This window comes from Rhinichthys klamathensis, unplaced genomic scaffold, assembly GCF_029890125.1.
Source record: "Rhinichthys klamathensis goyatoka isolate OS25496 unplaced genomic scaffold, OSU_Roscu_1.1 h1tg000269l_1, whole genome shotgun sequence".
NCBI lineage: Eukaryota > Metazoa > Chordata > Actinopteri > Cypriniformes > Leuciscidae > Rhinichthys > Rhinichthys klamathensis.
Genome location: NW_026606789.1, coordinates 270902 through 287657, shown reverse-complemented (window position 1 = coordinate 287657; position 16756 = coordinate 270902). Strand labels below are relative to the sequence as shown.

General features: G+C 43.2%; 1 protein-coding gene across 1 annotated transcript in view; it reads right to left on the bottom strand.

Annotated features, from left to right (window-relative positions):
- Window positions 1-1442: 1442 nt before the first annotated feature.
- The window catches only part of LOC130102104 (complement component receptor 1-like protein), a 54568-nt gene continuing 39254 nt past the window's right edge, over window positions 1443-16756 (bottom strand). The window contains exons 3-12 of the mRNA XM_056268003.1: window positions 10628-10822; window positions 10286-10382; window positions 10101-10177; window positions 9760-9942; window positions 9455-9628; window positions 8944-9138; window positions 2352-2448; window positions 2168-2244; window positions 1828-2010; window positions 1443-1696 (exon numbers count right to left, since the gene is read on the bottom strand). Coding sequence (XP_056123978.1) covers window positions 1443-1696; window positions 1828-2010; window positions 2168-2244; window positions 2352-2448; window positions 8944-9138; window positions 9455-9628; window positions 9760-9942; window positions 10101-10177; window positions 10286-10382; window positions 10628-10822 — 1532 coding nt within the window. The remainder of the gene's footprint in view (window positions 1697-1827; window positions 2011-2167; window positions 2245-2351; window positions 2449-8943; window positions 9139-9454; window positions 9629-9759; window positions 9943-10100; window positions 10178-10285; window positions 10383-10627; window positions 10823-16756) is intronic.

Below are 16756 nucleotides of genomic sequence, written 5' to 3'. Positions count from 1 at the left end.
CCCATTCATTTCCTATGGGGGTCATTTTTGACCCGAAGGTCCTGAGTGTGACTATTTTGTTTTAAGACCACTTAGACTTTTCAAATCCTGTCCCCAATTTTTTTGGGTGTTCATATACCAAGTACCAAAAAAGTCACCAAGTTTCGGACCATTCCGATGAAGCTACAATTTTTAACATTTTTTTTTAAAACGCTTCGGGACATTTTTGTCCCGAAGTACCCCAGAGGGTTAAGAGGATTTGGAGTCCCTTTTTATTATTTATTGAGCATGGGCATATGAACAATATAATAGAGGAGGAACAAAATGCTTGATTAGGTATTATATCCATTTTAAAATATATTTTAATTTGCACTAACCCTATTTTATTTTATTTCTCTTATCTGTGACTATTATTGATTGCAGTGTATTGTTTACTCTGACTTCCAAAGTACATACTTCATTATCCAATGTTGGTTTGTGCTATTGCACTTTTCATGTAATACGAGCCCCGGTGTTTGTTTTTTTGTTTTTTGTTTTGTTTTTGTACATTATATGTGATGTTACAGACATGTGATGTACATTGTTGTGTAAGTGTTTAAGAAAAGGCAATAAAAAAAGTATAAAAAAATAATAAAAATAAAAATAAAAAACAGCACAAAGAAACTGCTTTATTGGTTTCACTTACCCTGTGTTACAAACCGCTGTAACTTTGTCACCAAATAAATTCCCAGTTCTTTCATATCTCCCATTATCAAAATCTGGAAGACTCCCACATGTTTTTTCTGTAAAGGTTTAAAGATATTATTGACTTATTGAGATTTGGTGGTTTTCAAATACTTCTGAAAATATTGAAAAATAATCTTTAGTGTTGCCTCACTATAAAGGAACTGCTTACGAATATAAGCCATTTAAGGGCTTGCTGACCAATACTGTACATCCTTCACATATCTAAATTAGATTTTAAAAAACATTCAAAGGCACTTTAGGGAAAATTACAAGGGTACTCAAAAAAAATTTATTGATAGTACATACTTGTGCACTCTAATTCCAGACTTGTCCACTGGTTTCTCTCACAAGTAGCAGATTTAGATGCTCTTGAGTTTACTGGTTTATGCCCAATTTCACACTCAAATGTTACGGTTGATCCATCTGGGAAACTTTGAGTCAAGAGATAAGATTCTGACAAGATGACATTCCTTGATGCAAAAGAAGGCTGTCTACATTGTGCTGTGGAAATAAACAAAAGATATACTTTAAAGTAATCTGATGCAATACTATTCTATCCATCATCCGTGATGTCTGAACCGAGGTATGAACCAAACTGTGACTTCTGTTTACCGTTCCACCCCTAGTCCCATGGGACCCCAATCCCAATGAAGCCCTCTAAATGTGATAGTCAGCTAGACTAAAAGCTTAAGACTTTCTTAACAATGACAAGTAACATAATGTTCATTTTGGGTGAGCTACTCCTTTAAACAGAGTGACATCACTAGGAGATAAAATGGTTTGCAGTCATGCAATAATAAAATCATTTTAGTCTTACCAATGCACTTTGGTGGTTCAGGGTTCCATCCTGTTGATCCACACACAATATGGAAGTCTCCTTTCATTGTAAAGCCATCATCACATTTGTAATCTATAAAGTGTCCCAGTTTGTAGGGGGGTGATCTTCCACCGATTCTAGTTGCGTGTGAAATTTCAGGCTTTAAACACCCATCTGAAAAAAGAAAAGAATAAAAGTTTATGTAAATTAATTGTATTATTCATTAAACATTTTATTCATCAACAGAAAAAAAAGAAGCAGCTTACAAGTTCTTTTTTCATCTCTTGACTGGCTGTTTAACTTACCCATACATTTTGGCGGATCTGGTTTAAAAGTCCCATCCTCAGAACAATGAAGTATTGAATTTCCAATAAGACTAAACCCACTGTTACATCTGTAGGACACGGCCTGTAAATAATCATAACTGTCCAAAGGCCCCTCTTCAAGCTGTCCATTTACTATGGCTGGAGGTGCCTTACATTTCACCACTAAAGAGAAAAAAAATCCTGGTGAATAAATACTTATTTTCAGATGCATCACAAAGTGAAGAGCATATAACAATTGTGTATACTCATCATGAATGGTTCTGAATAAATGAGTGCTCTCCAATGTCATATTTCATTCAAATTTAAGAAAAAACCTCACCTTCACAGACAGGATCTCTGCCATCCCATCCCTGATCTCGGCACCATCTGTCTTTTATCAATCCATCTAAAATGTATCTGGAAAAAAAAAGAGAAAGATCATCATCTTACCAAATCACAGCACATCTAAATCTAAATACATGGTTAAAACAGCACAAAGAAACTGATTTATTGGTTTCACTTACCCTGTGTTACAAACCGCTGTAACTTTGTCACCAAATAAATTCCCAGTTCTTTCATATCTCCCATTATCAAAATCTGGAAGACTCCCACATGTTTTTTCTGTAAAGGTTTAAAGATATTATTGACTTATTGAGATTTGGTGGTTCTCTTACGAGAGTATCTCTCGTACTGCGTAATAGCTTACGCTTGGGGAATAACCTCTTATCCACGAGATATTGAAGCCAAAAATTATCCTTAATTTTTTATTAATGTAAAACGCTTTGCAGCAGCAAGCAGACACAGGCGAGACAGCTCGCGCGCCTATTGGCTGCTCTTGCGGCAAATGCAGCAGCCTATCGAGAGAGACTCTGCGTGACGTAATGACCAATGGGGGCAACTCGCGCCCATATCGTCACGTCCCGCCAGAAAGGGCGTGGTCTCACTCTATAAATATGCTCGTTAGGCTGGTACAAGCTGATTTTCATCTCTTCAGCGAAGCACGCATCGCTGGATCCGGAGTGAGAAGCCGCGCCGTCGAAGCAAGCTTTTCAGCGGGACGAGCTCTGGAGTCGCTGGCCTCGCCGCCTTCAACTGCCGTACCTGCTGCGCTTTCCGGCGTTCTATATCCTTTTATATCACTTTGTATCCTTACTCTGCTGAGAGTGTTTGCTCGCTTACTTGACGCGACTCACACTTCTCATCACAAAAGAGCTGCGTCTTTTTAAAGATGCCATCCTGTGGCTCGTGCCGCGCCCCACTCAGCGACGGGGACCGTCACGTCATCTGTGTGTCCTGCCTGGGTGAGGATCACGCGGCCATCGCGCTCGCTGACGGCGGATGCCCTCATTGCGAGCTTTTGCCTATGGTGACTCTGAGGACTCGCCTGGCATCATTCTCCGAGCCTTCACCACAGCCCGCCGTGGTGCCGCGCCGCAGGAAGCGCCGCGCCCAGCGCGCTCCCGAGCTCTCTCCAGCCCGCCAAAGCTCGTCGGTTCGCCCGCCAGCTTCGCCGGCTTCGCTCGAGTCGCTCACTGACGGACAACGGGCGCCGCCTGCCGCCGCGTCCGTCCACGAGTTCGACGAACCCACCGAGGCGTGTTCTCTTCTGGCATCTGATAGCGAGGATTGGGCGAGCTCCGTGGACCTCCCCTCCGCTAGCGTTTCTCGCCAAACCACTGGTAAGAGAGCCGGCATTGAGACTGAGCTGATGCGTCTGCTCTCTCAGGCCGTGGAAAGCATCGGCCTCGACTGGGAGGCGCCCGCGCAACCGCCGCGCAACAGGCGAGCTCTGTGGACCTCCGCCTTCTGTCCGCGAGTCGTCAAGGAAACGGGCCAGCATCAAGACCGCGAGCCCTAAAACCGCGGCTAGCTTTCTTTACGTTATAAGAAATCCACCCCGCGCCCCATGGGCGTGCGTCACCGGCAAATGAGAAAAGAGTGTGTTTTAGTCCCCGCCGAGGCCGGACTAATCTCCATTTCTCAAACATTTCTCAGCTCCTAGTTTGAGCGGCTGAAAATGTCATTATTGCAGCAATGAGCCTGTTGTATAAGACGCACACCTGCATACAAACGCCGACACACACAAAACTGTGATGACACTCTCTTATCTGCTTGCGCTAGTGTAGTTCTCCCTGTGGCCCAGTGGCGGAACCCGAAGCCTTCGCGCGAGAGACCCGTGATCGATCCCGGCTCTCGCAGCAGATACAAATTTAGTCTCGCCGCGGCCAGACTTCCACCGAAACTTTTCGCTCGTTCAGTTCCAGAAAATGCGACTGTTCCAGTGTATTTTGCAGTAAACAAGCTGGTACCACGGCCCGCTTGCCTGCACATAAAGGCCGTTTCCACGGCGACCCAGACAAATCATGTAATCATTGTATTTCTGGTTTTCCGGCCACAGCCGATGGTGTTATAAGTGTAATAAAATGCTCACAGCCCAGTGTTCATTTCTACACACAAACACAGCCCGCCACGGTACAGGGCTCGCACAAATGAAATCGACGCATGTCAATTGTGCATTAAATGTAGTGAATGTGCCCACAACCCAGTGCCCACAAACAATACCACGGTTTCTGTAAAACGAAACCAACACAAGTCTTCCTAGCCTCCTAGGAAATCGACGGTGTTTCAGTCCCGCCGTGGCCAGACTTCCACTGAAATTTTCGCTTGTTCAGTTCCAAAAAATGTGACTGTTCCAGTGTATTTTGCAGTAAGCAAGCCAGTACCATGCCCGCTTGCCTGCACACAAATGCTGTTCCCACGGCGACCCAGATAAATCACATAAACGGTGTATTTTCTGGTATTCCGGTCACAGCCAATGGTGTTATGAGTGTATTGAAAATGCCCACAACCCAGGGCTCATTTCTACACACAAACACAGCCCGCAAAAATGCAGGGCTCGCACAAACAAAATCGCCTCATGTCGATTGTGCACTAAATGTAGTGAATGTGCCTACGTCTCAGTGCCCACAAACACTACACACCACATGTCCCACGGGTTCTGTGAAAACGAAACCAACACGCATTCAGTCAGCTCAGGCCGACGGTGTTTTTTAGTGCAGTAAATGTGCCCGCTGTCCTGCGCCCACATTCACTCACAGACATGTTAAGCCCCACGGGGCTCGCCCCGCTCTCTCTCCCTCAGCAAACTGCTATAAGGGTTTTGAGCGCGGCCAGGCTGCCCGCCGCGATCGGCGCGCCCCCCGCCTCACACACTGTAAACACAGTGTCTGCGTTACAGCACGCCGGAGCTCTCTTGCCGTCACTATGTCTCGGCCAGAGCCCAGATCTCATTCTACCCCTAGCTATTCACGCGAAAGTGTGGGCACAGCTTCCTGGGGTATCAGAATGGGTGCTGAACACTATAAAAAGAGGCTATTCGCTACAGTTCGCTCGACGTCCCCGCCGTTATACGGTGCGCGTCGAGACGACGGTGGAAAACGAAGTATCTCATCTACTTCGAGCCGAGATAGTGAAACTACTGAGCAAAGGTGCTATAGAACCTTTATCTCAAGCTCAGAGCAAAGGGGGCCTACACAGCAGATATTTTCTGGTACCGAAAAAAGATGGAGGTCTCAGACCCATTTTAGATCTGCGACAGCTGAACAGAGCGCTTGTGAAGCGCCAGTTCAGAATGCTTACGACCAGGAAAATCCTCGCGCAAGTGCGCCACGGGGACTGGTTTATGTCAATAGATCTGAAAGACGCCTATTTCCAAATACAAATAGCGTCCCATCACAGGCGATTCTTGAGATTCGCTTTCGAGGGCCAGGCATATCAATACACAGTCCTGCCGTTCGGCCTGTCCCTAGCACCTCGTACATTCACGAAGTGCATGGACGCGGCGCTCGCACCCCTGAGACTTCAGGGCATGCGAGTCCTGAACTACTTGGACGATTGGCTGATTCTAGCTCGATCACGATCGGAGCTCATAGAACACAGGGCCGCATTACTCGAGCACCTCGAGGAGCTGGGCCTCACAGTCAATTGGGCGAAGAGCTCACTGTCTCCCAGTCAGAAAATTTCCTTTCTGGGAACAGTGTTAGACTCGCTATCCATGACGGCACGCCTGTCACCAGAGCGCGGACTAAATATTCAGCGCGTCGCGAAATCCTTCCGCCACGGCTCGATAGTTCCGCTCAAAAGGTTTCAGAAAATGCTGGGGCTGATGGCCTCAGCGGCCTCTGTACTCCAGTGGGGCTTGGTTCGCATGCGCCCACTGCAGATGTGGCTGAAAGCGCGGGTTCCACCCAGGGCATGGACAGCGGGTCTGTTTCGCCTCAGGGTCAACCTACAGTGTGTTTCAGCTCTGGAACCTTGGAAAATAACCGACTGGCATCAGTCAGGTGTGAGTCTGGGGACCGCTTCGAGTGTGAAGGTGGTGTCTACGGACGCCTCCACCTCGGGGTGGGGAGCGCTGCTCGAGGGCAGACGGCTAGCTGGCCTGTGGTCAGAACGGGAAAAGCTCCTTCACATAAACTGCTTGGAGATGATAGCAGTCGACAAAGCGCTACGGCGTTTTTGTCCCCAGGTAACAGGCCACCACGTCTTGGTCCGGTCGGACAACATGTCAGTGGTGGCATACATAAATCGCCAGGGCGGCGTCAGGTCACGAAACCTTCACAGGCTGACGGAACGCCTCCTGGTCTGGGCTCAGCACAACCTGCTCTCACTGAGAGCAGCGCACGTGCCTGGTCACCTGAATGTGGGACCAGACAGACTGTCCAGGAACAATGTTCCAGCAGGGGAGTGGTCGCTGCACCCGCAGACGGTCCAGCTGCTGTGGAAAACGTTCGGCAGAGCACAGGTGGACCTATTCGCGTCCCACGAAAACGCTCATTGCCCGAAGTTTTTCTCGAAAAGCAAGGACGCGCTGGCTCATGTTTGGCCCCGCTGCCCCCTATATGCTTTTCCTCCTGTCTCGCTCCTGCCTCAGGTGTTGGAACGAATCAGGGAAAACGGATGCCCAGTGCTGCTCGTAGCCCCGCTCTGGACAAACCAGACGTGGTTCCCTGCCCTGATGCAGCTGACCAGCACTGCCCCATGGCCTGTACCATTGAGGAGAGACCTCCTCTCTCAGGCGGAGGGCTCGATTTGGCACCCTCGCCCGGAGCTGTGGTCCCTGCACGCATGGGCCATCAACGGGTACCCGCTAGCCTCCCAGAAGGAGTGTTAAACACGATCGCGCAGGCTAGAGCTCCGTCTACCAGGCGGCTCTACTCCTCGAAATGGTCTGTTTTCTCTGCATGGTGTCAAGCCCAGAGCTTTTCACCTGTGGAATGCGGGGTTTCGGAAGTGCTTTCCTTCCTTCAAGAGCTACTGGATAAGGGCAGGACCCCATCCACGCTCAAAGTATATGTGGCGGCCATAGCAACGTTTGCAAAACCGGTGTCTGGCCAGTCGCTGGGGAAGAACGACTTAGTCGTGCGTTTCCTTAGGGGAGCTCGGAGGCTAAACCCTCCCAGGCCCCCTTCAGTCCCGACGTGGGACCTTTCCACGGTCCTGGAGGCCATGAAAGGCGCCCCGTTCGAGCCAATCCAGCCGGTGGACATGAAACACCTGTCGTTCAAAACAGTGATTCTCATGGCTCTCGCTTCAGTGAAGCGCATAGGGGACTTGCAGGCGCTTTCAGTAAGCGCGTCATGTATGGAGTTTGGGCCTAATGACTCGAAGGTCATTCTCAAACCTAAGCACGGGTATGTGCCGAAATCCCTCAATACACCGTTTAGGGCCCAGGTAATTTCCCTGTCCGCCTATCCGGTTCTCAATGAGGAGGAGGACGCGAGTCTCCTTTGCCCCGTCAGGGCATTAAGAGCTTATGTGTCGCGCTCGTCTGTTTTCAGACAGACTGAGCAGCTTTTCGTTTTGTTTGGCGGGCGCTCCAAGGGCCGCCTGAAAACAGAGCCTATCCAGATGGATAGTGGATGCCATTGCGCTCGCTTACACTGCAAAGGGCTTGCAGTGCCCCTTGGGTGTCAGAGCGCACTCCACGAGAGGCGTGGCCTCTTCGTGGGCATTCCCTGCAAGATATCTGTACGGCCGCGGGCTGGGCCTCGCCGTCTACATTTATAAAATACTATAACCTGGAGGTACCCGCCTTACAAGCTAAGCTTTTGGCGGTCTAAAATTCAGTGCTATCTGCCCCGCTGTGCGGCCCAGATGCTGAGTTTACTGCAGCCCCATGAGTGTTGACACACGTATGGCCACCCAGATCAGGCTGAAAGCTTTCACCCTGGCTGCGCATTTTATTGTCATATGATAGCCCCGCTGGGTGCTATTTTATAAGGAATGACGCTTCCAGCCTCTCTTCCTCCACTCTATGTGAGTTTATGGTGATTATGCACTATATGAGCCCTGGGCTTCGGCCCCTGGGACTTTGGTGTTGGATCCCTGTACGCACGGCGTGTTGCATTGTGTTCCCCTATAGCGTAAGCTATTACGCAGTACGAGAGATACTCTCGTAAGAGAACGTGCTCGGTTACTAACGTAACCTCGGTTCTCTCTAGAGAGGGAACGAGTACTGCGTATCTTGCCGTGCTTGGAATACGCTCTGGTTCGCTTCGGCGATGAAAACCAGCTTGTACCAGCCTAACGAGCATATTTATAGAGTGAGACCACGCCCTTTCTGGCGGGACGTGACGATATGGGCGCGAGTTGCCCCCATTGGTCATTACGTCACGCAGAGTCTCTCTCGATAGGCTGCTGCATTTGCCGCAAGAGCAGCCAATAGGCGCGCGAGCTGTCTCGCCTGTGTCTGCTTGCTGCTGCAAAGCGTTTTACATTAATAAAAAATTAAGGATAATTTTTGGCTTCAATATCTCGTGGAAAAGAGGTTTTTCCCCGAGCGTAAGCTATTACGAAGTACTCGTTCCCTCTCTAGAGAGAACCGAGGTTACGTTAGTAACCGAGTACGTTTTCACATACTTCTGAAAATATTGAAAAATAATCTTTAGCGTTGCCTCACTATAAAGGAACTGCTTACGAATATAAGCCATTTAAGGGCTTGCTGATCAATACTGTACATCCTTCACATATCTAAATTAGATTTTAAAAAACATTCAAAGGCACTTTAGGGAAAATTACAAGGGTACTCAAAAAAAAATTATTGATAGTACATACTTGTGCACTCTAATTCCAGACTTGTCCACTGGTTTCTCTCACAAGTAGCAGATTTAGATGCTCTTGAGTTTACTGGTTTATGCCCAATTTCACACTCAAATGTTACGGTTGATCCATCTGGGAAACTTTGAGCCGAGAGATAAGATTCTGACAAGATGACATTCCTTGATGCAAAAGAAGGCTGTCTACATTGTGCTGTGGAAATAAACAAAAGATATACTTTAAAGTAATCTGATGCAATACTATTCTATCCATCATCCGTGATGTCTGAACCGAGGTATGAACCAAACTGTGACTTCTGTTTACCGTTCCACCCCTAGTCCCATGGGACCCCAATCCCAATGAAGCCCTCTAAATGTGATAGTCAGCTAGACTAAAAGCTTAAGACTTTCTTAACAATGACAAGTAAATTAATGTTCATTTTGGGTGAGCTACTCCTTTAAACAGAGTGACATCACTAGGAGATAAAATGGTTTGCAGTCATGTAATAATAAAATCATTTTAGTCTTACCAATGCACTTTGGTGGTTCAGGGTTCCATCCTGTTGCTCCACACACAATATGGAAGTCTCCTTTCATTGTAAAGCCATCATCACATTTGTAATCTATAAAGTGTCCCAGTTTGTAGGGGGGTGATCTTCCACCGATTCTAGTTGCGTGTGAAATTTCAGGCTTTAAACATCCATCTGAAAAAAGAAAAGAATAAAAGTTTATGTAAATTAATTGTATTATTCATTAAACATTTTATTCATCAACAGAAAAAAAAGAAGCAGCTTACAAGTTCTTTTTTCATCTCTTGACTGGCTGTTTAACTTACCCATACATTTTGGCGGATCTGGTTTAAAAGTCCCATCCTCAGAACAATGAAGTATTGAATTTCCAATAAGACTAAACCCACTGTTACATCTGTAGGACACGGCCTGCAAATAATCATAACTGTCCAAAGGCCCCTCTTCAAGCTGTCCATTTACTATGGCTGGAGGTGCCTTACATTTCACCACTAAAGAGAAAAAAAATCCTGGTGAATAAATACTTATTTTCAGATGCATCACAAAGTGAAGAGCATATAACAATTGTTTATACTCATCATGAATGGTTCTGAATAAATGAGTGCTCTTCAATGTCATATTTCATTCAAATTTAAGAAAAAAACCTCACCTTCACAGACAGGATCTCTGCCATCCCATCCCTGATCTCGGCACCATCTGTCTTTTATCAATCCATCTAAAATGTATCTGGAAAAAAAAAAGAGAAAGATCATCATCTTACCAAATCACAGCACATCTAAATCTAAATACATGGTTAAAACAGCACAAAGAAACTGATTTATTGGTTTCACTTACCCTGTGTTACAAACCGCTGTAACTTTGTCACCAAATAAATTCCCAGTTCTTTCATATCTCCCATTATCAAAATCTGGAAGACTCCCACAGGTTTTTTCTGTAATGTTTTAAAGATATTATTGACTTATTGAGATTTGGTGGTTTTCACATTCTGAAAATATTGAAAAATAATCTTTAGTGTTGCCTCACTATAAAGGAACTGCTTACGAATATAAGCCATTTAAGGGCTTGCTGACCAATACTGTACATCCTTCACATATCAATTTTAAAAAACATTCAAAGGCACTTTAGGGAAAATTACAAATGTAGGGGACTCAAAAAAAAAATATTGATAGCACATACTTGTGCACTCTAATTCCAGACTTGTCCACTGGTTTCTCTCACAAGTAGCAGATTTAGATGCTCTTGAGTTTACTGGTTTATGCCCAATTTCACACTCAAATGTTACGGTTGATCCATCTGGGAAACTTTGAGTCAAGAGATAAGATTCTGACAAGATGACATTCCTTGATGCAAAAGAAGGCTGTGTACATTGAGCTGTGGAAATGAACAAAAGATATCTGATTAAATACTATTCTATCCATCATCATCACAATTATTAGCACTACTATACCGTCTTAGCTTTATTTTTTGGTAACAAATGACTAGATTGTGATTATCTGTTTAAACAAAAGTATATTATGACTTAAGGAAGATGTGCTGTTGAAATTAAATCACAAGGCTTCTTCATATGTTGCTTATACATATCATTTTTTCCCTTTTAAATAGTCAAAGGTTACAAGATTTTAAAACTTTTGGCCTCTCTCAAATACTGAAACTAAAGCAGATTTTAGACACAACGATGTTGATAACTGCAACTTAGTTAATCAAGTGCTGAAGTTAATTAATATAGCACTGTTATCGTTGCTAAATGTATTAAGGTTACACAAGTATTTGTGAACTGTGGACAAAAACACATCTGCTGGTTAAGGTCATGATTAAATCAGTCCTGACCATAGACTATAAAAAAAAGATGGATGATGCCACTTCAAATCAAATCAAATCAAATCAGGTTTATTTATATAGCACAGTTCATCCATCAAAGCAATTCAATGCGCTTTACAATGAAAAATAATTAAACATCATAATAAAAATACAAGATACAAGCAGACACAAGAAAAATTTAAAACAATAAGATAAAAAGACGTAAGAAACTGTAAGGCTGAACAGTACAGCTAGGTTTAAGACCTCAGTCATAAGCACGTGAAAAAAGAAATGTTTTCAACTTGGATTTAAAAATCAATACGTTTGGAGCACATCTAAGATCTTCTGGTAGTTTGTTCCAGTCGTGTACAGCAGAGATGCTAAACGCAGCTTCTCCATGCTTTGTTCTAACTCTGTGCTCCACTAGCTGACCTGAGTTCATTGATCTAAGAGCCCTGCTTGGTTTATATTTTTGAAACATTTCAGAAATGTACTCAGGACCTAAACAATTCAGTGCTTTATAAACTAAGAGCATCACTTTAAAAACTATTCTATAACTGATTGGGAGCCAATGCAGAGTTTTAAGAACCGGAGTGATGTGCTCTATTCTCTTAGTCCTGGTTAATAATCTAGCAGCAGCATTCTGAACAAGCTGCAGCTGCTTTACAGTCTTCTTCGGAAGTCCCGTTAATAGGCCATTACAGTAGTCAACCCTACTAGAGATAAAAGCATGGATAAGCTTCTCTAGGTCTTTTTGAGGCACCAAGCCTTTGATTCTAGATATATTTTTCAAATGATAAAATGCTGTTTTAGTGACCGCTCTAATATGACTGTTAAATGTGAGATCTGAATCTATCATAACACCAAGATTACGCACTTGATCCCTGGTTTTAAAGGCACGGGAATCTAATTCTTTAATAATACTTGTTCTTTTATTTTTGTTGCCAAACACAATAACCTCAGTTTTGTCTTGGTTTAATTGTAAAAAATTTAGATTCATCCAGGTTTTTATTTGCTCTATACAGTGGCACAAAGAGTCTATTGAACTGTTGTCGTCTGAATCAAGAGACATATATATTTGAGTATCATCGGCATAACTATGGTAGTTAATGTTATTGTTCTGTAGAATCTGGCCTAAAGGTAACATATAGAGGTTGAACAGAAGCGGTCCAAGAACTGATCCCTGTGGAACTCCGCATGTCATGCCCACCCTATCAGATTCAGAATTTCCAATGGTAACAAAGTAACTCCGATCATTCAGGTAAGATCTGAACCAATCAAGGACTGTCCCGGAGACTCCTACCCAATTTTCCAGCCTATCTACAAGAATTCTATGATCTACAGTGTCAAATGCTGCACTGAGATCTAATAGAACCAAAACTGTTATTTTATCAGAATCAGTATTCAGCCGTATATCATTTAAAACTTTAATTAGGACAGTTTCAGTGCTATGCTGTGGTCGAAAACCTGACTGAAATTTATCTAAAAGACCACTTGAAGTCACAAACTCATTTAATTGAATAAATACAGCCTTCTCAATAATCTTGGCTATAAAAGAGAGTTTTGAAATCGGTCTATAGTTATTCATTGTAGAAGCATCCATTGTTCTTTTTTTTAATATAGGCTTAATGGCAGCGATTTTCAAGGACGTTGGAAAAATGCCTGATTGCAAAGAACTATTGACTATTTGCTGCAGATCTGTTACTATAGAGCTAAGAATTGTTTTAAAAAAGTCTGAGGGCAGTATGTCTAGACAGCACGTAGAAGATTTAAGATGTCTAACTATTTCTTCTAGGAATTTTTGATCGATTACATTAAATTGCGACATAGTAACCAAGTCATGTCTTGGTGGATGTAGTAACGGTAGAGAATCAGTGTCAGACTGTGTAGTACTAATAGTCCGTCTAATATTAATAATTTTTTCACTGAAAAACCACGCAAATTCATTACATTTCATAATAGATGCGAATTCTGATGTTGCTTGCTGTATTGGATTTGTAAGCTTGTCAACCATGATAAATAAAGTGCGGGTATTATTAATACTATTATTGATCATTTCCGATATATGTTGCTGTCTGGCCCTGCATAACTCAATATTAAAATTGCCAAGGCTTTGTTTATAGATGTCGTAATGAATTTGTAATTTAGTTTTCCGCCATTTGCGTTCTGCTTTCCTACATTCTCTTTTAAGGGCATTTACCACCATGGTGGTTCTCCATGGTGATTTTTGTTTGCTCATATTTCTCTTTACTTTTACTGGTGCAATACCATCGATGACATTCAATATTTTAGCATTAAAATTATCTAGAAGTGCATCAACTGACTCAGCACTTATTGTTGGAGATCTGGCTATAGCTTCTATAAACTGAACATGAGTATTTTCAATAATGTACCTTTTCTTGATAAAAACAGAGTTTGCTGGCAAATTAAAAGTAGTAGACAATTCAAAAAAGACACAAAAATGATCAGATAGGGCTAAATCCTTAACCATGACAGATAACATATCAAGACCTTTCGAAATAACCAGATCTAAAATGTGACCATGAGTATGTGTACTCTCTTTCACATGTTGAGTGAGGTCAAAGGTGTCTAAAAGTGCAAAAAATTCTTTGACATTATTGTCTGTACTATTATCTACAGTATATGAATATTAAAATCCCCTGTAATAATAAACAACTTAAAATCAACCGATATAATAGAGAGTAATTCAGCAAAATCTTCAATAAAATTAGCAGAATATCGCGGTGGTCTATAAATCGTTCCAAACAGAATTTTGGGAGTACCCTTCAATATAAAACAAAGATATTCAAACGAAGTAAAATGACCTAATTTATTTTCTTTACATTGATATGCATCTTTAAATAAGGCAGCCACCCCTCCTCCTTTCCTACCATTTCGACATGTAGTCAAATACGCAAATTTTTCAGGAGCTGTCTCATTAAAGATAGTAGCACTACAGTCCTCTGTAAGCCATGTTTCAGTAAGAAACATAAAATCTAAGTTATGGGATGATATAATATCATTTACCAAGAATGATTTGTTGGCAAGGGATCTAATGTTAAGTAAGGCCAATTTAATAGATATAGTGGGGGATCCTAAACTGGTGGGTTGGCGTGGTACAGTTAACAGATTAGACTGATTTATTTTATTAGTTACACGCTCATCACGATTCATTCTATTTCCAATCATCACAGGAATAGAAATACCGGGTCCTAGCTTATACTCAACACAATCAGCAAAGTTATTTTCACAATGGCAGGGACCCGGAACACATCACTTAGTGTTTTTTGTGCTCTGTATAGTTAATGGACAAGATGCTTGACGATGTGGCAGTTGTCTAAGCGCTCGTTTTAAAAAACGGGGTGGGGAGGGACAAAGAGAAGATCGAGGTTTGCTCACTTTGGTTAAAACTAACTCCCTCATAGATGGATGTAATGAAGGAGAGGAGGGTGTATCTAATAGTTGCGGGGGATGTGAATGAGGTAGAAATGATAGTGAGAGAGTTGGGTATTGTTTTGCCCCTTTTTTGGCGCGAGGCAAATTCTGAAAGCGATTGTCTGTAATTGGAGAAGCTGGGATGAGTGAATGGATAATCTGCCTGTGAGTACTGTCCTTCTTACATGTCTTATTTGAGAAAGGCATCCCAACATCATGACGTATATTAGCACCAAGCAAACGGCACCCCATGATATTTGGATGTACCCTATCGGATCTAAAACGGTCTTTACAGTTCCAGAAGATATTAAAATTGTCAATAAACCTTATCCCATGGTTGAGGCAAGCCGATGTCAGCCATGTATTCAGCCTGAGGAGTCTGCTAAAAGATTCAATTCCTTTTCCCATAGTTGGAATGGGACCTGAGATAAAAACTTGTTGTCGGAGATTATTTATTTCCTTCAATAGCAAAGAGAAATCCTTTTTTAGGATCTCAGATCCCGTTTTCCTTTGTAGAATGTCAAAAGACCCAGTGTGGATAATAATTTGCATGGTGCTTGGATATGTGGAGAGAACAACTGGCAACATTTCTGTTAGCTCTCTAACCGATGTATCAGGCATTGTTAGATTTTCAGTCTTTGCCATTCTGATATGTTTGGTTATATCATCCCCAATCAAGATCGTATCTAACTTATCCATAAGGTTAGCAATGTTTCTTCTTTCGCCCATACTATCAATAGTTTTAGGGCCATTCCTTAGATTTTGTTTGGACCTTGTGCAAGTACTGTAGTTAGCGTCCCTAGGTTCATTTATAGACATTTCATTCTGAGTCAAAGGTTCGTACCTATTTTGTAGCACGATTTTTGGCGGCGATCTGAGAACGGGCGCTCTCATTCTTGATTTCCCGTTTGACTTATCCCTGCGTCGCACAACATCAGACCAGGTCCCTGCTGGAGTTGACGCCTTCGGTCTAGCCCCGTACCTGTGCCAAGACGAGCCACCGGGGAAGTTCGATTTGAAAGCCTCCCCGGCCAAACCAGTGACATCAACACATGTGCTGGGGAAAACGTCAATCAAGTCCGTGACAGAATGGTCTAGATTGGAGATACCGGTAAGCTCTTGAATATCAATCTGAGTGAGTCCGTTATCTAGTGGCTCAAGCCCTAGATTAGCTGCCACAGAGTCAATAAATCGTTCGCTTTCCCGAATTTCGAGCTGCGTTCTCGTCTCATTCATCCGTTCGCTTTCCCGAATTTCGAGCTGCGTTCTCGTCTCATTCATCCGTTCGCTTTCCCGAATTTCGAGCTGCGTTCTCGTCTCATTCATCCGTTCGCTCTGGAGTTGTTCAGATTTATTCACCAGTTTTCTTAAGCTTTCTGGCCTTATGGTAGCATGTTGTGCTATATTAGCATTAGCATTTGTTGGTACACTTACTGAGTAGGACCCATTATCTGACCGGAGAAGCACTCTGGTGATTAGATCTTCTAGGCGATTAATCCGTTCCTCCAACAGCTGTTTTAGCTCTTCCATCATAAAAATCTTCAAAAATCTTCAACACAGAATCATCAAATAACAACAATAACAAAATCCAACTTGATATGCAGAGATTTCCCATATAGTGTAAACACTGTTGATCTCTGGCACTTTCAGCATTGCTTTGTTTGTCTGAGATTAGACATGTTTCTTTTAGACTTCACTCTCTTCCACTGGTGAAAAGTGAAGCCGCCAAAGGCCTAATATGGCGCTGACATCTTGCGCTGATTTGAGACCTGGTTTTGCGCAGTAGTAACGCAGGACCCGAGTCCACGCAGTAGTGAGCAGGAAGTAAAGCCGTGATATCAAGGTCCCGCCCTCACTGCCACAGAAACGGTTAATACAAAATTTACTGTGTGAAAATCAGTTATGGACATGTAGAAATTAAAGTTAAAGCTCCATTCTCCTCCCAAAAATCCCAAAAAAAGTCAGTTGGTGCCTCAGTGACTACTTCGTTTAGAGAAGCGGTCAATCACAGCTGTCAATCATGACGTAACATCCCCGTTTTTATAGCATCAAATAACTAACTGAGACCAAACT